The sequence below is a fragment of the Eschrichtius robustus genome, chromosome 15, assembly GCF_028021215.1.
Source record: "Eschrichtius robustus isolate mEscRob2 chromosome 15, mEscRob2.pri, whole genome shotgun sequence".
In the NCBI taxonomy this organism is placed as follows: Eukaryota; Metazoa; Chordata; class Mammalia; order Artiodactyla; family Eschrichtiidae; genus Eschrichtius; species Eschrichtius robustus.
In genome coordinates, this window is record NC_090838.1 from 81,153,185 (window position 1) to 81,178,376 (window position 25,192).

General features: G+C 54.8%; 4 protein-coding genes across 7 annotated transcripts; 2 read left to right on the top strand and 2 right to left on the bottom strand.

Moving 5' to 3' along the window:
* The first annotated feature begins 317 nt into the window (after positions 1–317).
* VAMP5 (vesicle associated membrane protein 5) lies at positions 318–7,156 on the top strand. The gene is made up of 3 exons (XM_068564548.1): positions 318–387; positions 6,077–6,214; positions 6,691–7,156. Exons 1-3 carry the CDS (start codon positions 385–387, stop codon positions 6,898–6,900), a joined length of 351 nt encoding a protein of 116 aa, XP_068420649.1. The 5' UTR covers positions 318–384; the 3' UTR covers positions 6,901–7,156.
* Positions 7,157–9,034: 1,878 nt separating this feature from the next.
* RNF181 (ring finger protein 181) lies at positions 9,035–11,324 on the top strand. Of its 2 annotated transcripts, XM_068564731.1 has the most exons (5): positions 9,035–9,188; positions 10,235–10,365; positions 10,549–10,658; positions 10,840–10,914; positions 11,183–11,324. In XM_068564731.1, exons 1-5 carry the CDS (start codon positions 9,103–9,105, stop codon positions 11,240–11,242), a joined length of 462 nt encoding a protein of 153 aa, XP_068420832.1. In that variant the 5' UTR covers positions 9,035–9,102; the 3' UTR covers positions 11,243–11,324. The 2 variants fall into 2 exon arrangements, with proteins under 2 accessions (XP_068420832.1, XP_068420833.1); XM_068564732.1 differs by lacking the exon at positions 10,840–10,914.
* Positions 11,325–11,973: 649 nt separating this feature from the next.
* Positions 11,974–16,236, bottom strand: TMEM150A (transmembrane protein 150A). Of its 2 annotated transcripts, XM_068564730.1 has the most exons (8): positions 16,109–16,236; positions 15,403–15,585; positions 14,914–14,961; positions 14,487–14,573; positions 13,778–13,845; positions 13,371–13,498; positions 12,977–13,154; positions 11,974–12,754 (listed from the first exon to the last, which is right to left on the bottom strand). In XM_068564730.1, the coding sequence occupies exons 2-8, from the start codon at positions 15,570–15,572 to the stop codon at positions 12,513–12,515; spliced, it is 921 nt and encodes a 306-aa protein (XP_068420831.1). In that variant the 5' UTR covers positions 15,573–15,585; positions 16,109–16,236; the 3' UTR covers positions 11,974–12,512. The 2 variants fall into 2 exon arrangements, with proteins under 2 accessions (XP_068420831.1, XP_068420830.1); XM_068564729.1 differs by lacking the exons at positions 14,914–14,961; positions 15,403–15,585; positions 16,109–16,236 and having other exon boundaries at positions 14,487–14,911.
* Positions 16,237–16,512: 276 nt separating this feature from the next.
* C15H2orf68 (chromosome 15 C2orf68 homolog) lies at positions 16,513–24,867 on the bottom strand. Of its 2 annotated transcripts, XR_011076540.1 has the most exons (5): positions 24,584–24,867; positions 24,382–24,500; positions 23,334–23,485; positions 21,317–22,963; positions 16,513–16,668 (listed from the first exon to the last, which is right to left on the bottom strand). XR_011076540.1 is itself a non-coding variant. In XM_068564319.1 (4 exons), exons 1-4 carry the CDS (start codon positions 24,688–24,690, stop codon positions 22,841–22,843), a joined length of 501 nt encoding a protein of 166 aa, XP_068420420.1. In that variant the 5' UTR covers positions 24,691–24,867; the 3' UTR covers positions 20,690–22,840. The 2 variants fall into 2 exon arrangements, 1 of the variants encoding a protein (XP_068420420.1); XM_068564319.1 differs by lacking the exon at positions 16,513–16,668 and having other exon boundaries at positions 20,690–22,963.
* Positions 24,868–25,192: the final 325 nt, after the last annotated feature.

Consider the following 25,192-nt stretch of genomic DNA (forward strand, 5'->3'; position numbering starts at 1 on the left):
TACCTGAGCTTGGATGCAGTTCCAGAGAGGACTCCCTGAGCCCGTTCCAGAGCCCACTCCACTGGGACCATTTCATAGACTGGGGTCCCGAGCTGTAGACCAGGCACCAGGCTGATTGGGCGGAGGGCCCACTTCACCAGGCTGGGCAGTCATCCCGAGCCGGGCGCCGGCGGCCCGGGGAGAGGTGCCGAACCGGGATCCCGGGAGCCATCGCCGGCCGCTTCCGATTTGACTGATTTGACTTGGTTTCGGTCGCCGCTCCCAGAAGGCGCGCCCCCCGCCCCCGCCAGGCAGGCCCCGCCCCGCCCTCCGCTTCCTCCCAGCTCCCTGGCACTGCGGCCGCTCGGGCAGAGGAACCGGAGCGGCGAGGCTGCGGCGGCGGCGATGGTGAGGGCCCGGGGCCGGGGGCAGAGGGCGAGCGTGGGTGGGGGGAGGTGCGAGGCGGGAGTCCGAAGTCCAAGGGCGGGGGCGTCCTTCGGAACGGCGCCCGGGAGCAGGACCGGGGCCGGACCCTCGGCTCGCCGCGCGCATCGCGGGAGGGAAAGGGCGGCTGTGCGAGGGTCCCGGCTGCCCCGCGCCGAGTGAGCGGGACTCCGGCTTCCCACTTGCCGGGGCCAAGCGGTTACGAGCACCGGCTTCGGAGTCAGACTCCGGGCTGAGATCCTGGTGGTGGCCACTTACCCGCTCTGTGACCCCGGGCAAGTCACTTAGCTTCCCTGAGCCTCTTTTTCCGCATCGTGAAGTGGGGTCAGCGATACCCGCCTTGCTGGGTCCTTAGGAGGTTAGAGGAGATACAATGGCAGAGACCTGCCTGGCCCTCAAAACCTGCTCCTGAGAAGTGGTGGGTAATATGGTGACCTCTTCAGCCCTTCCTGGAGCTGTGAGGAGCCAAGTCTGGCCCAGGGGTTGGAAACCTGAGCCGATGGGGTGGTAGAGGCCAGCCCTGTGGCAGGGTGTTGGAGGGCAAACTCCTTCCCCTGGGGACAGAGAAAGAAAGATGTTTGCTATAAAAGTTCCACTGAAGTTATCAGTGTGGCATAGCCTGACTGCCTTCTAACCCGTACCTAGGGACACATTCTTGAGTTGAGTCATCCCCCACTCCTGCTGTAGACTCTGGCCTCTGTCCCCACTTGTCATTTCCAAGGCAAAGGTGTCAGGAGCAGTTGGTGCCAGTCGCTTCTCCTCTCCCCTGGAACTCCTGGGAAGTTGTGCCCGGCAGGAAGCAGGCTTGGTGCTTTAAGATTCTGCCATGGAGGGACTTTCCTGGGGATCCAGTGGTTAAAACTCTGCCCTGCCAATGCAGGGGGCACAGGTTCGATCCTTGGTCAGGGAACTAAGATCCCACATGGCACGGCCAAAAAGAGAGAAAAAAAAAAAAAAGATACTGCCAAAAAAAAAAAAAAGATTCCGCCATGGAGAAGCCAGCAGAGGTGTGATGGATGTGGATGTGGCCTGGCTGGGGGTCGAGATGCCTGGATGGCCTCATCTCCAGGGAACTGGAGGCAGGAAGAGGAAGCGGGGCAGGAAGGTAGCACTGAGCTCTAAGGCCAGGCCAGGAAACTGAGGGAGGCCCAGGGAATGGGACGGAGCCCAGAGCCCACTTCCCAGCGAGCAGAGCAAGGAATCAGGCAGGGTTAGGTTGGGCTTGTGGCTGGCCCTTAGCACTTGGTGAGAAGAGGAAACTCTTGAAATGAAGGCTGAGGCTGTGATAATTTACTGGGGGGTGCTGGGAAACTCTGGGACTCTCACAGGTTCATCTGAGGCAAATAGTGGATCTGAGCCTGGGGATTGATCTCTCTCTCCCAACTATCTCCTAGCCCCTTCCCTCTGTTTTTTCTCTTATTGCTGCCCCTTTGTCCACCCCTAGCACTTTCCCTTCCTTCTTCCCATCCGCCTTCCCTACCTGGTCCTTCTTGCTTTCCCTTCTTTTCTCCTCTTTTCTGATTCATTCAGTTAACAAGTGTTTCTTGGGCATTTCCTTTGTGCCAGTCATGGTGACTTGTATAGGGGATAGAGTAGGAACAAAATAGTGATGGGAAAGATAGAAGTTGAATGGGTAATGAATTCATTCATCTTGTAGATGGTCCTCACTCATGCTCTGTGCAAAGAATTTGGGTTTCGAGCCACAGGCCTCCCTCATATGCACACAAGTTGAGTTGGCAGCATCAAACTTGGTGAGTCCTTAGCCAGCCAGCTAAAGCATTTGACCTCCCTTTACCCGCATCCAGTTTAACACAGGGGTTAAGAATGTGATCCTTGGAGACTAAGTTTGTTCAACTCCCAGATCTTCTACTCACTGGCTCTGTGACCTTGGATGGATGATTTAACCCCTCCGAGCCTCAGTTTCTTATAAAACTGGGATGAGAGTACTTTCCTCAGTGGATTGTAGTGAGGCTTAAATGAGATAAAGTCAACAAAGAGCTAGCAGCACAGTTCTCAGCTCAGAGTATGTGCCCATTGAGTGGGAGCTATTATTACTGTCAAGAGGTAAAACCTTCTCAACAGCCTGCAGCGCCTGATGGAAATAAAATAGATATAGGTTATCAAAGGCCCATGTCAAGTTTTATATTTAGGTTAGAAACGATTAAGTGCACAAGGTGGCAACAGGGAAGAGCTTGCTTGGCTGTGTATTTCGTAAAAATATTTAAGAGGTTTTATTGACCACAGGTGTGGTTCCTGGGATCTGACAGCTAAAAAAAAACCTAGGGAAACTTGGGCTGCCGCAATAATAGCTATTATTTATTGAGCATTTTAGTATGTGTCAGGACTTGTGCTAAGCACTTTATTTATAACATGCCACATGCCTTAGCTAATGTTATGGGAGATATTATTGTCACCACTTTATAGATGAGGAAGCGGAGGGGTCAGAAAGGTCATATCCCCAGTCTTTAGTCACTCAGCTGGTGAGTGGCAGAGGCAGGATTTGAAGGAACCCAGGGCTGTAATGCAGAGCCCGGCTCTTAGGCTCTGAGCTCAGGCGAGCGCTGACCCAGGAAGGAGGTGATACACCAGGTCGCTGCCCGGGTCCCTCTGAAGATGACAACAGTGACAGCTGGGATAGGGTTTCGTAGGCACTAATCAGGAAAGAGGGGAGACAGGAGAGTTTGGACAGGGAGGTTTTTGAGAGCTTTCTTTTCAGGGGAACCAGCTGTATTTGGCCTGGAAAAACCCGAGGAGAGATTTGAGAATTGAAGGAGGGATATTCTGCACACCGGGTAACAGTCTGTCAATTTCCCGTGTAACTACCACCCTCCGTCTGCCAAAAATGCTGCCCCTACCCAAGCTCGGAAGTGCTTCTCACCCACCCTTCCTCTCTTGCCCTCCGTTCCTCCCGGCCCCCCAGCCTGGGGACCTCTTCACATACCCTTGCTGATAGCATTTCTACATGCCTTCTGGTGTCCTCTGGCCTGAGTTATCTCACTTTCGTTCATGCCAGTCTACCACCAACAGAGAAAGTCTCCTGAAGCCCCTCCAGGCTCAGAAACCTACACAAACTCTTGATCCATCCCTCCCTCCACGGGAGCTTCCTCTTCTTGACTTTTACCCTCTGCCAGATCCGTCACTGTCCAGAGTGTGTCTCTGTTTGCCTGTGGCAGTGGTCTCCACCACATGCCGCCACCGCCTCCCCCTCCCCCCGCCCCGTCCATCTCGGTTCTCAGGAATCACCTGTCTGTGGGCGGCTCAACACTCGCTATTTGTATGTCATGGGGTAAACTCATTACTCTTCTCTAACTGTATCATACACACCTCTTTCCCCCAGCCTATAGCGATCTTTTCAAGAACCGGCCCAACTCATTCAGAAAATATTTTCCACGCGTTCACGGTGTGCCAGGCACTATGTTGAGTTCTATGTGGCAGGATGCAGCGTGGCCGCCCTCCGGTCTTTTACCTCCTTCCACACCCGGCAGTTCTTTATTTGAATCACCGTGCCAGCAGAGACCTGTGCATACAGTGTCCTTTTTCCTCTGGTTGAGGAGGGCCAAGGAGGGCTAGAGACTTGAGCCTCAGCCCTCTGTGTTCCCTGGTGCGAATGTGTTCTTTTAGGCCTGGGCCCATCTGGGCTCCGGACAGGCCTGGCTTCGCAGTGGGGGAAGGAGGCTACAGCTTGCAGTGGGAGGCACAGCCAGCTCTCCTGAAGAATGTGACCCAACATCACCCCATGTTGGAGAATAAGATAACAACAGCTGTAGCATTTAGATTAGAAAAAATGATATGTAACATCCCACCAATCTCTAGCAGTGATTCTCATTTTTGAATCTTGGTCCATTCCCAGGTTTTTGCCTTGGACTATTTGAATGTGAGAGACTCCAAGTAATGGAGACTTGTTGAATAATTTAGTCATAATAATAGTGGTGATGGTGGTTGACTCAGGAAAACTCAAGAGATGAGTACAAATTCCCTGCTTTCTTCATAATGCTTCCTTGTTCCCCAGCTACTGCTTCCCCCAGCCCACGAGTGTACCGCTCTGTCGTGGTTTGCCGGCCCCCTCTCGAAATGGGTTGCTTTTCTAGCTCATGAGTAAATATTGACCTACTTGGGTTTCAGATGCCTGCCCCTTGAAACTCCAGCTGGGCTAGATAAACACACTGGGATAACAAACTTGAGAATGACAGCTGCATTTGGATAAGTTATAATGCGATTGGCTCACTCATTGAGTCCTTGCGGATGGTCGGCATTGTGGTGGCCTCCTGGGCCTCCAGGCTGGTGGCAGACAAAGGCAGGGCACTGGCCCCTGCCCTCCCCCTGGGAGCTTATGGTCCAGTTGGGGAGATAGGATTCATATACTGGGAATGCTTGGAGGTTACATGCAAGGCAGCTGCAGGGATCCTGAACGGGGATTCTTGGCTGAGTAGGAGGTGGCCCTCTGTGACCACCAGATCCCTTCCCTTTCTCTGGTTTTAAGTGGAATTCAGTCAAGTGCCAAAATGTCTGCTGCAGACAATGGGCAATATAGTCTGGCAGGAAAGGGAGCTTGGCCCATGCTCTGTGAGGAGGAGATGAGAACAGGGTTGGGCTCTGGGGGACAGGGCTGGGGGAGGGAGTTCCTGTGGTTTGTTAATCCGCTGGGATTCGTCTCCCGACATGTCCCTGGACCTCCAGCTCTCACCAGGGCCTCCTGCCCCGGGTCTCTCCCAGTTGCATGTATCCAAAGCCCAGTTTCTTTCTTGCTTGTGATCCCTGTGTTCTTCCTCTTCCTGGCCTCTCCCCCAGCTTGGACCCTGCATCTCCCTTCCCAGTCCTCTGAAATGAGCTGGGTTCTTTTGTCAGGTGAGGCTGCTGCCCAGGCTGGGAAATCCAAGAGCTGGTCTCTCCTGTGTGAGTTGGATCCCAGTGAAGATCCTGGCTAGCTGGAAAGCTGGAGGCCAGAGGCCAGAAAGGCCGAGGCTCCCAGGCATACAGCGAATCGACTTTGAGCATTGATGTGGGAGCAGGGTCAGGCCAGGAGGCAGAACTGGCCTGACCAGTCAGAGGCTGGAGGAGGGAGGGGAGCGAGATCTGATCTCAGTTTGTGTGTGTGTGTGTGTGTGTGTGTGTGTGTGTCTGTGGGGTTAGGCAGAGGCTATAACGTGTGGTGGTCCAAAATTATCCCTCTAGCTCAGTGGGCTGGATCTCCTCCCTGTCTGGCTCTGGCCAAGCAGCTTGGTTCTGTGTTCTTTGCTGCCTCCTTAGGCCAGTGGGAAGCCACAGGGTAGGTGCACAATAGGTTGAGGCCATCCTGGAGCAGGTGAGCCAAGTGTCTGCTTTGTGGGAGGGTGGGTCCTGGGAAGGTCCCATCCTCAGGTATCTTAGAGGAAGCTGAGATGCTGGAAGTCAAGGCCGACCTAGGACCTGCCTTGATGGGCAAAGGGAGGAGCCAAAGGTGAGCCGTACACACCCAAGAGGCCAGCCCTTCCCTCCGCACATATCAGACCCTTGCATGAAAGGCACTGTTCCCCTTACTCATACACGTGCATGCGCGCGCAGACACACACACGCGTGCGCTTGTGCAGTGGGGCAAGGAGGCCTCTAGGTCTCAGGACCAGATGAGGGTCAGGTGGGGGCCTCGTGTAGCCCTGACCTTGGGCTTGGTGTCCAGGCAGGGAAAGAGTTGGAGCGGTGCCAGCGGCAGGCGGATGAGGTGACAGAAATCATGCTCAACAACTTCGACAAGGTCCTGGAGCGCGACGGGAAGCTGGCGGAGCTGGAACAGCGTTCAGACCAACTCCTGGACATGGTGTGAGGCCTGGAGAAGCAGGGAGGGGGAGGGAGAGGCTAGGAGGGGCCCTCAGAGGGAGCTCTCAGGCTGTGCTCAGGGTCTCCCGGCCGTTGGTGGGGCCTGAGGCTCACCCAAGGGCCGGTGTGGGGACTGTGGGTTTCTTGAAGCATCCCTAGCTTAGCTATGCAGTGGTTGGGGAGGTCTCATGAAGTACGAAGGCCTTGGTTTGAAGCTGTGGATCTTCCTACAGGTTGAAGACTGGCATTGTTAACTGGGGGTGAGCCTGTAGGGCTGTGAGTCAAGGGCTACACCAGTGTGGGAGACCAGGAGTCAGGCTGGGAGGGTCCCAGGGCAGGCTGCGTAGAGAAAGGGAGCTGACAGGTTGGGGAGGCTGCGGGAGGAGACTAGGCCTTGCCGGGGCTGGGTTGGAAGGAGCTGGTCCAGGGCTCTGGGGAAACCACTAACTCCTACCCTGTGTCTGGGGGTGTCCACAGAGCTCCGCCTTCAGCAAGACAACCAAGACTCTGGCCCAGAAGAAGCGCTGGGAGAATGTCCGTTGCCGGATCTACTTGGGGCTGGTAGTAGGTGGTGGTCTGCTCATCCTCCTGATTGTGTTGCTGGCCATGTTTCTCCCACAAAGCAGCAAGGGCAGCAGTGCCCCACAGGCCCAGGATGCAGGCGCTGCCTCAGGGCCTGGGGAATGACACAGCTGGGCCTGGAAAAGAGGCCGAATAGCCACACTGGTCGGTTCTGGTCTTCAGAGAACCCTGGAGTTTGCTCCCTTCTGAGCCACCCCAGTGAGCGTGGAAGGGCAGCACCAATTTGTGCACCTTCGTTACTTCCTATCACACCAGAGACTGGCCCTTGAGGGCAACCTGCTGCGCTGGCCATGCCAGGGCAGCCCCACCTGGAGCTTAGTAAAAGCTGCTGTTGGGTTAAAAGCTGCTGTTTGGTTAAAAACTGGCGTATGTGTGTATGTGTGTGTTTGAAGGTCTTCAGAAAACAGAAAAAAGTCCCAAAGGACTCCAGCCTTGGGAGGTGGCCCTTCTCCCTTCTCAACTTGATCCAGCCCTACAGACAGATCCTTCTGGGGTGCAGGTGTAAAGACACAACAGCCCCCAAACCAGACCCTTCAACCAGTGCCCTCCAAGTCTGTTTCCCTGAGAACGAAATCTGTTATTTTTCTGAGTCTTGGGATGTTCAGAGGACCCATGGGACTCCAGATAGGATGACAAAGAGGAAAGCACTTCCAAGATCTTTACATCACAAGGTTCTCACCTTCAGAGAGACTTCTCCCCTTGAGCACCTCTGCTCCAATTTCTCCCTCAAGCTTTACGCCAGATCACAGGTGGGGTAGGTGGCAGGAAAGGGAAAGGGCTTCCTTCTATGGTGCTGTAATACAGAGTCACAAAGTTTGCCCTGTGGGAAAGAATTGGGGCTTTTCAAAGGGCCAGGGAGGCAGTGCCTTCAGGGCACCAAGTAAGATGGTTGGGTAAAGGCTGGGGAAGAAGGAAAGGCCCGACCAAGACCTGGGAAACAGGGCAGCCGCTGCCTGAACTCCTTAACTGCATATCAAAGTGGGTGGGAAGGGGAATTCAGGGTCAAGTGTGCAACAGAAACAGTTCCTTGTTAGGTGGAGTGAGGGCTACTGACGGAGAAACAAGAACAAACCATCGAGTTGTGTGGAGCTGTACCCGCACAGAGCGTGTTACTTTTGCTAGGCTCACCACCATCTGCCTTTCCTGGGGAAGATGGAGGCAAGCACCCGGTGCTGCACTTAGGTGTGCAACACCACTAAGAGGCCCTGTGAATGTGGACTTGGGTTTTACATATGTAACAGGGGATAATGATACTAGTTCCCAGGATGATTGTGAAGAGTATTTACACCCTATGTACAATATCTCTCAATGTAATGGTTCTAGATGCCAACTAAATGCTAGCTATCATCCAAATCATTTAGTTCTCAACCTTGCCTCACATCAGAATCACCGGTAGAACTTATTTAAAAAGTACCACTCCCAGGCCTAGATCAGTTAAATCAGAATCTTTGAGGCTAAGTATCAGACACGGTTTTTTTGTTTTTTTCCCTAAAGCTGCAACCCCTCCTCTTCTTCTCTCTCCAGGAGATTCATGGGTAGCCGGGGATGCAAACCACTTATTTAATTCAAGCCACTGGTTTTACAGAAGCTAGGGGAGAAGTTGAGCAATGGGCTAAAGGTCACACACATAGTTCCATGAGCTGGTAAGGCCCCAGATTCCCCTGCAGGGATCGTCTTCCTCTCGGTTGGGGAGGCTGCCCCAGCCTTTATTATTGTGCCTAACACAGAAGAAATGAGCAGGAAATTTTTGTTTGTTTTGCGGGAGTCGTGGAGGAGTGACGCGCCAAGTCCTGAACAAACTAACGTGCAGAAGTGCCCGGCGAGGCCGCGACAGAGCAGCGGGAAGCACCCTGACACCAGGCCTCCCTAGGCTCGCAGAACCATGATCCCTGGGCCAGGGCCTCCCTCTCTCTCTCTGAGAGACCTCTGACATCTGTCCTGCCGAGACTCTCTTGAGCCGCAGAGCGGATGGAGAACCCCTACAGCCCAGACCCTTGGTTTTTCAGGGCTCTAGGGACGCGATCCACACGTCACTCCCATGAACCTACCCTAGGCCGGGACTGCAAATCGAAAGTTTTCTGACCAGCCCCGGCCCCTGCCATTGGCGTCAGCCTTTGGTCACCTGACTTAATCGAGCCAATGAAAGGTGATAAAATCAATACTTCCGCTTTCCCTGAGGCGAAAGAGCCACTGTGCCCGCCTTTCGGATGCTATGATTGGTCACCCTCCCTCAACTCGCCAGTTTATTGGCCAGCACCGTGAGGCTGAGGTCCAGCGGGGTCTGAGGGCTGTGTCAGGCCCGCTGCCATGGCGTCTTATTTCGATGAACACGACTGCGAGCCGTTGCACCCCGAGCAGGATGCCCGAACCAACATGCTGCTGGAGCTCGCAAGGTGGGTGCGCGGGGCTGGGAGGTAGGGCTCACGCAGCAGGTTTCTGGGCTGAAGCTGGCTGGAGAAGGCGGATTATCTGGGGCAGTAGATTCAGAGGAGGACGGATAATCAGGAGAGTTAGTTCCACAGTGAGATTCGGGGGAAGTCGATAATTTGGATCGTCCTTGGAGGGGCCCGGGCAAGGGGGTTCTGGAAGAGACGAGCTGGAGAGTCGGGGGAGTCGGGGCCGGAGGGCAGTGGGCTCTAGGAGGTACTGGAGTAGGCGGGTCATGGGGGCGGGGTAGGGGCCCTGTGGCTGTGAGTAGGCATATTCGTTAGGAACTCCAAGCATGGAAGCCACACTGCCACTTGGAATCTGGCTTTACCAGGTCATTCCTGCGTGGCCTGGGTAACTTCTCTGAGCTGTTGCCTCGTGTGTAAAATGGGAATAAACAGCCTGCGTGCTTGGGGTTGTCTGATGGCAGCTGTAAGCCATTTCCCACTGTGCTTTTTATGTAGTGAGCACTACTGAGGGGTAGCTATTAGTACTAGTAGCTGGGCAGAGTATTTATCTGTTAATGCTTAGTGGACTGTGGGGGCAATGAGAAAGCATGGGTTTTTTTGTTTTTTGTGTTTTGGCTATGCTGGGTCTTCGTTGCTTCACACGGGCTTTCTCTAGTTGCAGCGAGCGGGGGCTACTCTTCGTTGCGGTGTGTGGGCTTCTCATTGCAATGGCTTCTCTTGTTGCGGAGCATGGGCTCTAGGTGCGAGGGCTTCAGTAGTTGCAGCACGCAGGCTTAGTAGTTGTGGCACGCGGGCTCTAGAGCGCATGGGCTTCAGTAGTTGTGGAGCACAGGCTCAGTAGTTGCAGCTCATGGACTCTAGAGCGCGGGCTCAGTAGTTGTGGTGCACAGGCTTAGTTCCCCTTCAGCATGTGGGATCTTCCTGGACCAGGGATCAAACCCATGTCCCCTGCATAGGCAGGTGGATTCTTAACCACTGGACCACCAGGGAAGCCCCGAAAGTATGATTTTTCTTTGGTTCTAACCTTGGATTCTTCTTCCCAGGTCCCTTTTCAATAGCATGGACTTCGAAGACTTGGGGTTGGTAGTAGATTGGGATCACCACCTGCCTCCACCTGCTGCCAAGACTGCAGTTGAGAACCTCCCCAGGACAGTCATCAGGGGCTCTCAGGCTGGTGAGAACACTAATTCTTTCCACGATTTGGGTCAGGTCTGCCAGACCCACCCCCTCTGGAAGCCAGACTATGGTCTGGCCCTTCAGTTTTCCAGGCCAGGTTGGGGCAAGAAGTGTCCTTCAGGAGTGGGAGCTGGGAGGTAGGGCCGATAGCAGCTCTCCTGATTAGCACTCCCTCCTCAAGAGCTCAAGTGCCCCGTGTGTCTTTTGGAATTTGAGGAGGAGGAGACTGCCATTGAGATGCCTTGCCATCACCTCTTCCACTCCAACTGCATTCTGCCCTGGCTGAGCAAGGTACTGCTTCCTTTTTCCCAGCCCTCACCCTGCCCTGGGCCCAGTTCTCAAGCCGCTTTGTTTATGGACTACTGGGGGGATCAGAGACGGGAGAGGGGTAGGGGTGGGATTTGGGAGCTGGAGACGGTTTTTAGCTTATCAAGACCAGACCTGGGCTCGTACACTGCACTGCTTTTCCCAGACAAATTCCTGCCCCCTGTGCCGCCACGAGCTGCCCACTGATGATGACGCTTATGAGGAGTATAGACGAGATAAGGTAGGGGGCTGGGTAAGTGGAGTGGGTGGTAACGGGGCTCCCTGAGTCCGTCCTTGACGCTCTCGTTCCCCACCTCAGCAGGCCTGAGTAGGCCTCATGGTCCCTGACTCTGGCGGCCTTCCCAGTGATTTTAGCGAGGGGCAAGAGGCTTGGCATCGCAGGTGCCCAGGGCCTGAAAACAGTGAGCCAGCCCCACGGTGGCTGCTCTGTCCCTTCACCCACAGGCCTCGGGGTACGGCCCCTGCCCAGTGTGCCCTCTTTTCTTCAGGCTCGCAAGCAGCAGCAGAAGCACCGACTCGAGAACCTCCATGGAGCCATGTACACATGAGGTGGCTGGGACGGCACACCAGCCCTCCTCCACAACACCTTCCTCTTCTGCCTCGAATTCTCATTAAAAGTTTCTTTACCCATCTTGCCGCTCCATTGCTCACAGGCCTGGGCAGGGGCTCTGTACCCTCTAGTGGGTCTCTACTGCTATGGGGGAAGGTGGTCCTGAACCGTAGAAGGTACCAGGCTGTGTATCCCTCTCTGCCAAGCCTGCCGGCCTCAGGGACCAGCCAGGGCTTGGGCCTCTGTGTCTGTGGTTGGAAAGCAAAATGCGTCAGGGTCTGGCACCCAGTAGTTACTTAAAAATGGTAAAGAAAAACTAGCCCATCTCTCTCCCTCCCCCTGCAATCTTTAGTCAACCTTAGAATCCCAGGGGCTTTCTTTAGCTTCACTGCAAAGATTGCTTCTAACAAACATTTTCAAGTTATTCTCTGTATCCTCCCTTCCTCATATCCCTTAGTGTGGAATCAAACTTCAAACCAGACTCTGAGCAGGACAGGAAGTGTGAAATGATCGAGTCGGCTCTTTAGACTGTTTAAAGGCCCAGAAAGGGCCTTCAAGCCCTTGCCGGGTATTTGGATAGCGCTTGGCATCCTTTGTTTTTGGCAGTCCTGCTCTCAAAGAGCAGCGGGCGCTCAGGACCCTCCCTGGGGGCAGAGGCTTTCTCCCATCCTTTGCCTAGGGAAAGCCAGGATCAGGCCCTCTCCGACTCTCCAGAACAGACTACAAACATGCAAATTAGAATTCTTTTAATAGATATATATATAAAAAAAAGTACTAAAATACCCACGTGGTTCTGCTGTGTTATTTGCCCTAAAGAAAGGGACAGAGTGAAGAATCCCAGTGCAGCTCAGTGGGCCCAGAAGTAGGCCTTCCCACAGACTAAGGAGTGCTCACCCCCGCCCCCAGACTGCTGTCCCTCTTGCTGTTCCCAGCCCCCAATTCCTGCAGCAGGAAACCCCAGTGGTCTGGCCTTGGCACCGGGGGAGTAGAAGGCACCTGAAGGGCTGGCTGGGTGAATGAGGATACGTGACCTTTAAAACATAAAAATAACACTGTGGTGTGGGGAGCAGGCTGTGCGCAGCTTGGGCAGCTGCCAGGGCCCACTCCTGTATGGCACAGGTGGGTGTGGGATGGCCACTCCCCCAGGAGCGAGGAAGCCTCTGTCCCAACAGAATACTTTCTCAAAATCGTTTTTTGGTACAAAATAAACGCAAAGGAGATACGGGGTGGGGAGCTGCGGAGGCCGGGCCAGCCACCCTCCCCAGGCCTCAGATCATGGCGACGCTCTCAGGGGCACAGTTGAGGTGTGTGGAGGTGCTGCTGCTTCCGGACGACTTGCAGGCCCGGCCGGGGGCAGGCTGCAGTGCGGCCACCAGCGTCTCCGAGGAGACTGCCCCGAACTCATAGCTGAAGGTGCCGTAGAAGACGAGGATGTCGATGACAAACACCCACTCGCACAGGGCTGCCCCGTGCTGCAGCTGAGAGCTCTCGTGGATGAAGAAGACCCCGCCTGGGATGGGGCTAAGGAAACGTTCAGTAGGATGGGCGGGAGCCTCGCGACACCCTTTCTGCCTTCCCGGATATGCGGCTAGGCTGGGGCAGAGGACCAGGCCTCACCTCTCGGGGAGAGGGGGGCAGAAGACCACCCTGGGTGGGGGCGGATCCCCATCTTGGGTGGGATAGGGCCTGGGCTACAGGAGGAGCTCCTGGCCGCCCTGTCCTGGAAGGATACTGAGGATCAGAGAGACAAAGGCGATGGCTGCCAGCACGATCCGCAGGTAGGCCACAGCCAGGTCCTGGGGGGCAGTGGCCCCGTGGTAGGAGAGGGCACAGTGCAGGCAGACAAAGAGCAGCCCGGCAGTGAAGGCCACGCCGGTTCCGACGTAGTGCAGAGACTTAGCGTGATCCACCTGGGCCCGGAGAGAGGGGCTGACCCGTGAAGCAGCCACCCTCCATCCCCCTCCGTCCCTCCCTCCCGGGCTTTTCCCCTCCCGGGCCCTGTTCTTCCCACCCCCAACCTTGAGGGGCAGACCCCGCAGCCTGGGTCCACCCTCGGGAAACTGAGGGCCCCTGCCGAAAGCCTGGCCCCCTTTGGGGAAGTTCAAGAGGTGGGCAGGCGGGCGCACCTGGAAGTTGCCCACTACCACCAGGCCCGCAGCGTTGGTGCAGCCTGTGATGAGCGTTGTGGTGTTGACCCAGGAATGACGGCTCTGCTCCAGGAGCTGCCCGTAGCGCAGGAGGCAGATCAGGGCCACTGGGGGAGGAGAGCACAGGTGGCGCTGGCTCTGGCCCTGGCCCAGCCCAGCCCAGCGAGCCCACCAGCTTCCCCCAGATACTCTGAGGGCAGGAAGGGCACGGACAGGCGGGTGGTGTGCCCTACCAGCGTGGCTGTGTACGAGTCAGCCTTGGGCCTTCAAGGAACGGAAGGGAAGTAGGCGGCTCGAGGCCAGGGCTTCCTGGGCCTCTGTGGGGAGCGGGTGTGAGGGCAGGCGGGACTGAGCGGGGCGGTGGTCGGGCCGAGGGCACAACTCACCCATGAAAGCACCCACGTTGCCAATGAGGCTGAAGAGGCAGCTCTCTGGGGGGTATGTGCCGCACTTGCTGAGAGGAGGGGGCGAGGACAGAGTGAGGGGGGGCAGGAGCACCGGAAGGCCCCATTCTGGCCCGCCCGCTCTCCCTTGCCTTATCTGTGCCTGTTCCTTAGCAGGCAAGCCCGAATGATGAGAAGGGCCCGTGCCCCTCACAAACATTTGGCCCTAGGCTGGCCGCACCTCCCCCCAGGGCAGAGCTGGTGTGCGTGCTGGGGTAGGCGGTGCCCAGGATTGCTCAGCAGACCCCGAGGCTCTTGGACGCCCTGAGACTGTCAAGGCCTGCAGGGGGTCTGGCTTCCCTTAAGCCAGAACTTGGGCTGGGCAAACAGAGAGCTTGAACTTAAATCCAGGTGCCTCCACTTACTAGCTGAGAGACCTGGATGGATGACATAGCTCTGTCTCACTTTCCTTGCCTATAAAATGGTGAAAACAACAGCTGCCTTAGTGCTAGAAGAATTAAATGCCGCTACGCATGTAAAGCATTCAGCACAGGGTCCGGTACATAGTAATTGGTAAGTAATATTGTAATTAAGTGCTCTTAGTGGAATTATTATTCCTGAGACCCAAGGACAGGCCTTTGCTGGGGGGGGCTTAGTTGGGAGTCTAGCAGGGCCTTGGGTCTCTGTGACCTGCGCGGTTTCTAGGCCTTACCTGATGAGGGGGACATCGTCCAGGGTGCAGCAGGTCTTGGGGCCCCCTTGCTCAGTGGGGTCAGGAGAGCAGGATTCGTTGTAGGACCTGGCAGGCAGGACAGAGAGTAGCCTGGGGGAAAGGGGTTCCCCCAGGCCCTTGGCCTGTAGCCTCAGGCCTCTCGGAGACCACCCTCCCAGACCTCCCTTGGCAGGGGCAGAAGAGCCCACTTCCCAGGGCCTCCCTAGGACAGAAGCCAAAGGGGCGAATGACGGTGGGAAGCAGGTAGGTGGGCACGAAGCCATGCCTGGGGAGGGGCAGGCGCTGCCAATGTCAGAGAAGAGCAGTGAGGCCCAGTGTCTCCATCTGGCTCGAGGCAGCCCCGGCCCCAGAGGGAACAGAGATGAAGGGAGCTTTAGAGTGAGGCTGTCTGCAGAGTGCGCCATACCAGTTCTCCACGGGGCACACGTGGTGGTTCATCACGGCCATGGCATACCTGCGGGAGCACAACGGTCACCCCGCCCCATGGTGCACCCAGCTTTCTCCCACTGACTCTTTTCCTTTGATTCTGCCCCCATTCAGCCTCATTGTCCTTTCCGGGGACTCAAGTTGGGGTGGCCCTGCAGCTTGACACTACTCTAGAACCCACAGCCTAGTCCCAAGCTAGAGGACCTCTGGAAGTTGCCCTGGCTAGAAGTGTGTCTGTCAGGGCCACCCTGCTGGACAGCAGTGGTGCCAGCTTGTCCCAAGGGGCTGTGTGCCCAGGCACCAGGCCAGGCTTTGCAGACAGCCAGAGTGACCCTGGGTACCACCCTGGAGCCTGCAACAGGACAAGGGACTTTGTGTGTGCCATCAGGCTCCTGTTGGGTCCTGTCCCTCCTCAGCCTGGGTCCACTTTGTCCCCTAGTTGCCTCCCCCCATCCCCCTCTTTACTCACACAGTCCATAGGCCAGTGATGGAGAATGCTGACAGGCTGACAGGAAGGAGGATCCAGGCGGTCATGAGGGAGGGGAGCCAGGGTGGTGGTGGTGGTGTGGGGGGAGGACAAGAGGTAGGTGGGGAAGAGGGGGTGGACCCAGCTACCTTAAGGTACTTCGCCAAAACCATCAGCTGCCCGGGCCTGGTGGAGAGAGACAGGTCAAAGTCCAGGGTCTAGTGACTGGCCAAAGCTGGTGCGGGGGAGAGGAAGGTGGTCAACACCAGAGGCAGGGCTCCCGCTGCGGCTCTGAGCGCCCACACTTCGGGCTGAGCCGCCGCCGCAACGTGGACACCCTCCGGCATCCACCGGGGGCCTCCGCGTTCCACCCAGATGTTCAGAAACGCCGCGGGGCCCTAACATCCAGAAAGGGAGCCACTCTCCCTGGCCTGAGGGTCCCGGGCTGGGAGAGGGGCTGGAGTCAGGACAGTCCAGGGGGCCACGCCAAGGAAAGCCTGGGAGGGGATCCGGGGCTGGGTGGAGAGGCGGCCGGGGGCAGGCAGCCACCTGACCACCAGCGCCGCGGGGAAGGGGCGGGTTCACGCGGGAAACTCAGCCCGGCCCGCTCCCGCCCGCGTGGGCGCCCGGAGCCCAAGGTCCGCGAGGCCCCGGGATCCGGGGACCCGCGCCTCCGCAGGTCCGGGGGACGAAGGGGCCCAGTACGCACCTCCCCGGAGCGCCCCGCCGCCGCCGCCGCCGCCGCGTCTGCTCGGCCCCCGCGTGGCGCCGTCCCCGGCTGCGGCCCTCGGAGCTGCCCTGAATGGTTTAAAGGGCCGAGCAGCCCCTCCCCCGGCGCCCCGGGCCGAGCCGCGCCGCCCGCCGGGACGTGGAGTCCGCGCCGCCCCAGCCCTGGCGCTCGCGCCCAGCCGGGAACTACAACTCCCGAGCCCCCGCGCCCGCGTCACGCTGGAAGGGTGGGCGGTGCCCTGACTTCTGGGGACCTGGACGCCGAGGGCGGTGGCGTGGGACCCCAGCGGAGGCTCTGACACCGAAGCCAAAAGGGTAGCCCCATCTACCCTGCTCCTGCGGGGTAAGCTTCGGGAGGCGGGGAGCTCCGAGTGTGCACCGCCTTCCTGCTGCACGTGTGATTGTCACCGCGCACGTGGCTGGAGGAAGCCTCCCTCAGCCGCCGCGCACATCTTGCAGCCTGGACTGGCCGACAGTGACTTCGGGCAGCCTCCCTCCATGTGGCACCCCGTGCCTGCCGCTGTCCAAGGCGAGGCGGGTCTGCAGAGAAGCAAGCACAAAGCCTTGGCTGTTCCTTAGGAAACTCTAGAGCCCTGGATTTGGCTTTTGCTTCCCTCAGCTCAGCAAACTCTGGAGGAGGTCTACTTTCATCAGATACATTTTATTTTCAAGGGTACAAGTACACGGTGTACTGTCCAGAAGTCAGTGTCCAAAATGTGTTTCCTGACTGCTGAGCACTCACTTGAAACAATATCCATTCTAAGTAGACACACTTGGCCAGGTGTTGGGAGGCAAAGGAGAGGAGAGGAAGGCAGGAGACCCAGAGCAATCTGGGAAAAAGCAAACAGGATACTGTGAGGATAAATTACCCAACAGCTTCACCAAAATTTATGTTGAATGAAAAAAATGCACAACCTAAAAGTTGAGAATTGTTTTATTCGGTAGACTTTCTGAGGACTCAAGCCCTGGAGGCAGCCTCTCTCGGATACCTCTGAGGGACTGCTCCAAAGCAGCAGGGGAGAAGCCAGGATGGGAGTTTTTGCAAAACCCAGGTATTTGTAATATCAAAAGCTTACTGTTAATTAAAGACCAGTAAACAGACACCTCAAGTTAATGAATTAGTGCTTTTCTATGTATGGGAAGATACAAGAGTCTGGGCTCTTTGAAATCATTCCCTTGATATGCACCTTAACTATCTAGGGCCAATATCCTGCTTTTCTCCATCCACCCTGAATCCCCTCAGGGTGCACAGTTGGGGGTGGCTGCAGGCTTGATGGTCACATCCTTTTTTTCCTGATATGGCAGGAGACATTCTTCGCCCACACTTAACAGGCCAAGGGTGCCCTCCTAGACATTCTTTTCATGATTAAAAGGGCAGGAAATCTTCCTTTCACACACCGGAAGTGTACCTGGCACTCTAAACGGCAGCCCAGCATCTGTTGGAGCCCTTGTGAGACAACACTGGGGCCGACAGACCTTTACCTGAAGGGAGCATGGGCCCAGGCTGCTGGGAACCAGGGAGCTTAAGTTCGGCAGCACTGGTGAAGCAAACGTAATAGGCAGAAACAGGGCCCTGTACCATGGGGGAAATGGAGAAGATATACTAACTGGACAACAGCTTGAGAAAGGAGAAACCTTTTTGGACCTAGTGTAAGGTAAAAATGGAAACAGGAAACCTGTTGGAGGGCCCTCTTCCAAACTGCATCAGCACAAGTAGTTAAATCAGGGTCAAGAAGTATGGCAGTGCACATCAATCACTCTACAAGAATACCTGGCTGAAGGACGGGGGTTGGGGGGGGTGGTAAAGTCCAGTCCGTCTGCTGGCCATGCTGTGCCCCAGGACAAGGGAGTGCCTCTTTCAAATTTACCAAGAAGCACCATCTTCCTGCCCAGGGGTGTTCTCCTTGGAGCAGGCACCTTTTTCTCATCTGCCCAATGGTGCTGTGAACCCTCAGCATTTCCTACTGCTTTGGAAGCTTTGCAATTTTTTTTTTTTTAAATATTTTCTTTTTTTGATGTGGCCCATTTTTGAAGTCTTTATTGAATTTGTTACAATATTGCTTCTGTTTTTTATGCTTTGGTATTTTGGCGGGGAAGCATGTGGGATCTTAGATCCCTGACCAGGAATGGAACCTGCACCCCCTGCATGGGAAGGCAAAGTCTTAACCACTGGACCACCAGAGAAGGCCCCTGGAAGCTTTGCAATTCTTTTTTTTTTTTTAATTTATTTTAGTTCACTTTAATTGTATTTTTAATTTTATTTATTTATTTTTGGCTGTGTTGGGTCTTCGTTTCTGTGCGAGGGCTTTCTCTAGTTGCGGCAAGCGGGGGCCACTCTTCATCGCGGTGCGCGGGCCTCTCACTATCGCGGCCTCTCTTGTTGCGGAGCACAGGCTCCAGACGCGCAGGCTCAGTAATTGTGGCTCATGGGCCTAGTTGCTCCGCGGCATGTGGGATCTTCCCAGACCAGGGCTCAAACCCGTGTCCCCTGCATTGGCAGGCAGATTCTCAACCACTGCGCCACCAGGGAAGCCCCAGCTTTGCAATTCTTAATCAACATTTACTATCCCCTGTTGAGCTGGGTTTCAGTTCCTCTCCAACCACAATCATGGGGAAGGCCTGAGAGGGCTACTCAGGTTCTAAACTGGCCGTTCTATCCTAAAGTGGGGGTAAGGCAAGCATTCCAGAGCCTTGACAAGGAGGCAGATTTTGGTTTAATGTGACAATCGGAGTCATCCCTAAAATAGAGAAGTAGCCCAAGACAGAAGGGCTCTTCATGGGTAGTCGGTAGGGAGGAGTTGCATATCAGGTAAAAAGTAGGACCAGATGTCTTTAAAAGGCCCTTCCAGCTCTAATGCCACGTGAGTCTACTTGTTATGCTCCAACCAGGACAGTTCTTAAAATAGGCAGAACAAGAGATGAGATTTCAAGTGCTGATTCTGTGCTGCTGAATGACTTCAGGGCAGCATGTAATCTTCACTTCCTTATGTACACAAGTGATTTCACAACTCTTGGCAAAAACAGTGCTATAAAAATAGTAAGTTTATTGGTTGAAAAAAATACTGTATTTGACGAGTACCTTCCTTCCAGGATTTTCAAATAATTTCCACGTCACTTTATTCATCCATACGCATAAACATGGGAAATGAGAAAAGAGAAGAATGTATAGCTTTTTACACACTTAACACGACAGAGCCAGTGCAACCAGTCTCATTCTGGTGGCTCTGGGAGGGCCGAGGGGCCATTCACTCTCTTCCCTTCTGGCATCACTCCACCTCCTGGGGAAATCTGGGGTGGGTTCCTGTGGCTTCTTGGTCATTTGATTCCTCGCGGACAGGAGTTCAAGGAGGGAGCTTAAAATGTTTCAGATAATTGTCACCATTCCATGGTGCTTCTTCCCAAAGAAGGCTCAGAGGTAGGAAAGTAATCTGTCCTTAGTTTTCTTTCTATATGCCTCATTTATATTTGGGACCAGCTGGGGGATCCCTACCCTACCATCCACAGATCCTGCCAGATGCACAGCAAACTGGATACCCACCACCCCAAAGGGTTTCTTCCAGTTTCGTGGGCTAATCTCTAGATGGCAGTGCCCCTCAGAGTGGAACAATGGAGACGGAATGTCCCTTTCAGAGGCTCATCCACAGGGAGAAGCATTTTTTTTGGCCACATCGTGAGGCATGTGGGATCTTAGTTCCCCGACCAGGAATCAAACCCGCATCCCCTGCATTGGAAGCGCAGAGTCTTAACCACTGGACTGCCAGGGAAGTCCCAGGACAAGCATTTCTTATTGCCCACGTTGGTCCTACTGGCTGGCCGGGCTCCTACTCTCACTCAGTACAAAAAGCTTTGCATTCTCCTTTTCCCTTCTTGCGTTACCTTCTTCAAAGACTTCCATACTTGCCAGCTGGCTGGAACTCAAGCTTTAGTGTTTACTCTCACACAGCCCAAAGCCCCTGCAGGCCCCAGCTTCCTTCTATTAGTAATCACCCACGGTGGCCCAGGAAACACAAAGCCTTAAAATCCAAGGCTTAGCCTTAGTAAGTGAAGATCACTTCATTTTGGATTAACGTGAGCTATGCTTGTCAGGCTACAAGACTTTCTTTTATTAGGCGGCTGAGAATATATCTAGTTAAATGAGTGCTGATTCTGAAGCAGTCTGCCGGAAAGCCCCAGCTAGTCTAATGCTGTTGCCACTGCACCAAACGGCACGGGACAGTCCTCTTTGGGACATCTCTAGAGCCTCTGGGAAATGCTCTGGAACATGCTCCTTGATGGCACAGCACTGATATTTGAAAACAGCTGGAAGACATCGAGAGGCAAGTCCGGTAACCATACTGGATAGTACTACCTTGGACTGGGATGAGGTGTGGTAGAAGCAATGAGCGGAGCTGTAAGGCTGTCAGTGGGCTGAGGGCCATCACCAGAGAAGCATCTCAGGCACACCTGGAGTGATGGCACCATCACCACCAACAGGCCTGCTCTGAAGGACAATGCCTCATTTAAGTACCAGGCTTAGCGCTTTACATAGTCTCGTGGCACAAATTAGCTACAAATTAGAACGTTTTCTTGGGTGGAAAATATTTTATATGCACTTGATAAAAGCAAAGGGCCTCAAGAAAAAGCTTACAAGCAAGATATTCCCATCATTCTCTTACCTGAGAGTGTTAGGAATACACGATAAACACACAGAAGGACAGGATAGGTACACAATTCTCACAGGAACGGAGGCTAAAATTTCAAGCGCCATGCCCCCAACCTCCTCTTCTGGACTTGTTTCTCAATTCTACAATAAATCCAGGAAATGGGCCATCTAGCCGTGAGAAGACGAACCTCAAAATATTTCCAAACTAGGAAGCCTAAAAGTTCCAGTGAAATGCTATGTCCAAGTCAGAAGATCAGCTGAAGAGCTGGAAGACGAAAATGACTGGTGCTCTGAGCCGCAGGAAGGCTGGGGATAGAGTATGGCATAGTCTCCTTGACCCAGGAGGCTCTGGAGGGTAGTTAACATTAAAAGTCAAAAGGCACTTCCAGCCTGGCTGAACGAGGACAGACTTTCTCCTTTGAAAGCAGAACTGAGCCCAGGACTGGCAAGTTTAAGGCATTTAACCTTGGGCCAGCTCTGGGGGTCAGGAGCATGCTGGTCCCTGGCTACCTCCACAGGCCCTGCTAATATATCCACCTCACTCACCTTCCCAGCGAGCTGTGACTGGCTGCACTTTAACGATGGAGTCGAAGTAGCTGCCTTGCCCCATTTCAGAGGGGGTAGATTTTCAGGGGTGTAGGGCACGAACCAAAAGTGCTCTCAGGTGTCCTTTAAGAGAAAAGCTGCTGAGAGGGACCAGCCAGACTGATCTTGAGACCCTGATGAGGAAAAACCTCTGGGGCAGGGGGCTTTGGTTTGAAGAAGTCTCAGTGCTCACGGGCTCACTTAAACCCCATACTTCAAGTCACTGAGGTTAGGCCCATTTGCTGGAAAACTGAAGTGGCTTGGAACTGCAGTGCATGGGATTGCTTGTGGATTTCTCAGACTGTAGCCCAAACCTGCATTAGGAAAAATGTTCACTTAGGTGAAAGCAGTGATATTCCTGGGATCTTTATTCTCAGGATCTGTTGGGAGTTTTATATACTCTATACTCTTGGGAGGTAGGAAAGGAGAAAGCACAGAGCAGGGGAAGGGCAGATGAAAGAGGCTTGTTTCGCTCCCTCTAGGGCTCTCTTCAGGCTTTTTTTTTTTCTTTTTCCCAACTAGGGCTTGAAACAGGTAATTATTGCTAGTGTTGAATTTCCCTTTGTATGTACATTCAAGGCTGTTAAATCACAATTGGAAACACGGTTTCAGGCTTGTTTTGATAATTCCCTTTTAGCCTGAGCAGAGGATGGTCTGTTCCCAGCTAGGGATGAGGTTGGAAGCTGGAATTCTGTAGTCCGAACCCTGGCAGGTTTTGCTGCAAGAAATCCTCACAGTTTAGTTCTGGCGTCATCTTTCTAGATTTCCTTACCTAGACTGTGTGAAGTGGTGGAGCATGGGAGAAACCTGCAAAAACCATGGAAGGGGAGGAAGACATGCTCACAAGTAGGCATCAAAGAAGATCATCTCTCTTGACTAGCATCAGAATTACTGGGAGAGCTGGTCAGAAAGGTAGACCCCAGAACCCCATCTCCAAAGTCCTGAGCATCCGTAGGTGCGCAGTCACACTGGGAGGTGGGGGGCGGGGTGGAACTGATGGATTGAGAGACAAAAAAGATGAAGGAAAGAAAAGAACAAAGAAACAGAGCTGAAAAAATGATCTAGGAAAGCACGGATGGAAGTGAACAGAAACACAGAAGAAAGGAACCATAAAATAACAAACGGGGCTTATGGAGCTGGGCGGAGCAGCGTGGTCAGATGCCCTGGGGCGCGTGACCTTGGTGAGAAAGCAGCACGTTGGCAGAAGGTCTCATAAGCCTCATCTCTCCCCGGAATCTTTGCTTCCAGAACACCAAGCTAACCAAACAAAATTCTCAAAAACGTCCAGAACATTAGGCTGGTCAAATGGGCCAATATACGAGAAAGAATGGCTACAAGGGAGGTGGCCAGGCGTAATCCCTGTGACACCCTTTTCCTGTGGATGTGGCAGCTCTGGGGCAGGGGGGCCGGTCCTCAAGATCAGCTCAGACTGGTCCTGGCACCCCCAAACTAGGGGCGGCTCCCTGGACAGCGACTCCAGTCTGGTCAGTGTCGGTTCTGGCGCTTTGCAATCTCCTCCTGGATGCGCAACTTGAGGGCCTCTCGCATGGGTGGCTCCAGAGGTGTGTGTGCCGACACCTCCTCGCTCACCCTTCCTGGATCATCATCCTACGTGGAGGAAGAGTCAGGAAGCTCAGGGCCTGGCCTCTTCTGAAGAGGCGACCTGCCCTGTCCCTAGACAACTCTCTCACAGAACTCTGCTCGACTCACAACTTCTTGCCAGTGCCTGTCATTTCCCAGGTGTCCCCTGTAATAGTGACTCTCAACTGGGGGCCATGAGCCCTCCCTGTTGCCCGCTGAGAATCACTGTGTGACGGCAGTGACTTGTGCTCAAAAGCATCGCCCAGCAGTCTGTGCTCTCATGTGGAACAAACACTTCCCACTGGCCCTGAGGAAAACAGTGGCTGGCTCCAGGTCCGGCAGTGATTTCCATCACGGCCCAGGACCTTCAGGCTGCAGCTGTTTCCATCAGGCGTACCTGATACACGATAACTGAAGTGACGTCTCCGCTGTCCGCCTCATATTCTAAGCAGAAGAGCTGATGGCCAGGGGGCTCTGGCTCAGAGCTGCCACTAGTGCTGCTTTCACCAGACTCCTCACAGTCTGGGTTGCTTGGGTGGGTAGAGCCATCTGGAAGGATGAACCAGAGTGAGAGGGAACAGAGGAAGGCTGCTGGAACCCCTGCCCAGAGATGATACAGGAAAACATACTGTAAAGCCCCAATCTTCTCATGGACCTAGAATGTACATACGTGTGTGTGTGTGTGTGTGTGTGTGTGTGTGTGTGTGAAATCAGCCACCTATCAGGAATTTTATTCACCTTTGTATCCCTGCCCCAGGACCAGCACAGTCCTACCACGCAGTGGGTATACAATGCACATCTGTCTACACGGTTGGAAGGTAGTGGAGAGGTGGATAGGGCTCTGCCTGGGTTCAAATCCAGGCTCTGCCATTTATTTCTCTGAGATCTCCAACAAGTTACGAAACCTCTCTCTGCCCGTTTCCCTGACTGTGAAACAGAAATAATAGTTCCCATCTTACCGGGTCCTCTAAAAGCTAAGTGAATGACTGCACATAACCTCTAAAAACACTCTTAAGGGGAGCTCAGCAAATTTAGCATCATACGTTAACTACCGTAATCTCTAGATCACAAGTAAGCTGGGGGAAAAAAACCCATTAACTGGGTTTGGGCTTCATTCCACAATTATGTTCTGGTCGCCTAGAGCTGTGCCTAACTTTTTTCCTGTTAGCTGGTGGGAGTGCGAAAATATAGTACGCTGGGGGCAAAGCGGCGGACAACTTGCCGACTCTCAGGGACGTCCGGTAATAGTGATGCTTAACTGCGGGCCTTGAGCCCTCCCTGTGCTGCGGGCAGAATCACTGAGCGGCGATTGGGGAGCGTCGAGATAGACGTTGGAGATGAAATGAGCCTTGAGAGGTAAGACAATTTTTTCCCAGACAGAAAAGAAGAGCGCGTGGAGGCAGAGGGCCCGGGGGCAGAAGACCGCGCGGGGCGGGCGGCCTCACCTCGATGTCGCGGCAGGTACACCTGCAGGTCGGGCTTTCGGGGCCGAGTGGGCGCGGGCGTGTGCCGCCTCCTCGCCTTCTCCTTGGCCGCCTGCTTCACCTTCTTGTCGTAGTCGTCCCTGCGGGGAGCCGAGCGGGAGTCAGGGACGGCTGGGCCAGGCCAGGCTGGGGCTGGCAGCCGTGGCGCGGGGCGGGGCGGTACCGGGCGAGCTGGTTCCGTCGGATGTGGTGCACGAAGCCGTGGCTCATGTCCAGCCGCCCGCCAGGCTTGCAGCAGAGCCCGGGCCCGGGACCCGGCGCCGCTTCCATCTGGAGCCCCTGTGCGCGGAGCCGCGGCCACCGCCGCCGCCGCCACCGCCTTCTCAACTGCCCCAACTGCCACCCTCCTGCCCCGAGAGCTCCGCACCCCTCCTCACTCGACTTTCGACCTCGCGCCCTGACGCCGGTCGGGAAATGGCCAGCCGGGCCGAATGTCCCAGCGCGCGGAGTTCCCGGAGCGGGTGGGGCGGGGCGGGGCGGGGCGGGGGGCAATGGGGCATGCGCAACTTCCATTCCCGGGCGGGGCTTTTCTTTCGTTGTGACATTATCAGTAGGAAACCAGGATTTAGGTTTAGTGCTGCTACATAAGAAAATCCAGAAAAACACAAAGCACCCATCACAGCACTCAGCGTTCGGTGTGGCGCCTTCCCGTCCTTTTTCCTATGCTTGGATGCTGTGAAATTCCATCACCAGCTGCGTGACCTTGGCTGACTGTTGAACCCTGCTGTGTCTCAGTTTACTCATTTGCAAATGGGGGCACTGAGATCACCTA

Coding starts and splice junctions, on each gene's coding strand:
- VAMP5 (XM_068564548.1), top strand. Junction 6,215..6,690: donor CAGACCAACTCCTGGACATG/GTGTGAGGCCTG, acceptor GGGTGTCCACAG/AGCTCCGCCTTCAGCAAGAC.
- RNF181 (XM_068564731.1), top strand. CDS start 9,103: ATGGCGTCTTATTTCGATGAACACGACTGCGAGCCGTTGCACCCCGAG. Junction 9,189..10,234: donor ATGCTGCTGGAGCTCGCAAG/GTGGGTGCGCGG, acceptor TCTTCTTCCCAG/GTCCCTTTTCAATAGCATGG. Junction 10,915..11,182: donor AGGAGTATAGACGAGATAAG/GTAGGGGGCTGG, acceptor TCTTTTCTTCAG/GCTCGCAAGCAGCAGCAGAA.
- TMEM150A (XM_068564729.1), bottom strand. CDS start 14,911: ATGGCGCACTCTGCAGACAGCCTCACTCTAAAGCTCCCTTCATCTCTG. Junction 13,846..14,486: donor GACGATGTCCCCCTCATCAG/GTAAGGCCTAGA, acceptor CCCTCCTCTCAG/CAAGTGCGGCACATACCCCC. Junction 13,499..13,777: donor CAACGTGGGTGCTTTCATGG/GTGAGTTGTGCC, acceptor CTCCTCCCCCAG/TGGCCCTGATCTGCCTCCTG.
- C15H2orf68 (XM_068564319.1), bottom strand. CDS start 24,690: ATGGAAGCGGCGCCGGGTCCCGGGCCCGGGCTCTGCTGCAAGCCTGGC. Junction 24,501..24,583: donor CGACGGAACCAGCTCGCCCG/GTACCGCCCCGC, acceptor GGCTCCCCGCAG/GGACGACTACGACAAGAAGG. Junction 22,964..23,333: donor CTTCAGTTATCGTGTATCAG/GTACGCCTGATG, acceptor TCCTCCACGTAG/GATGATGATCCAGGAAGGGT.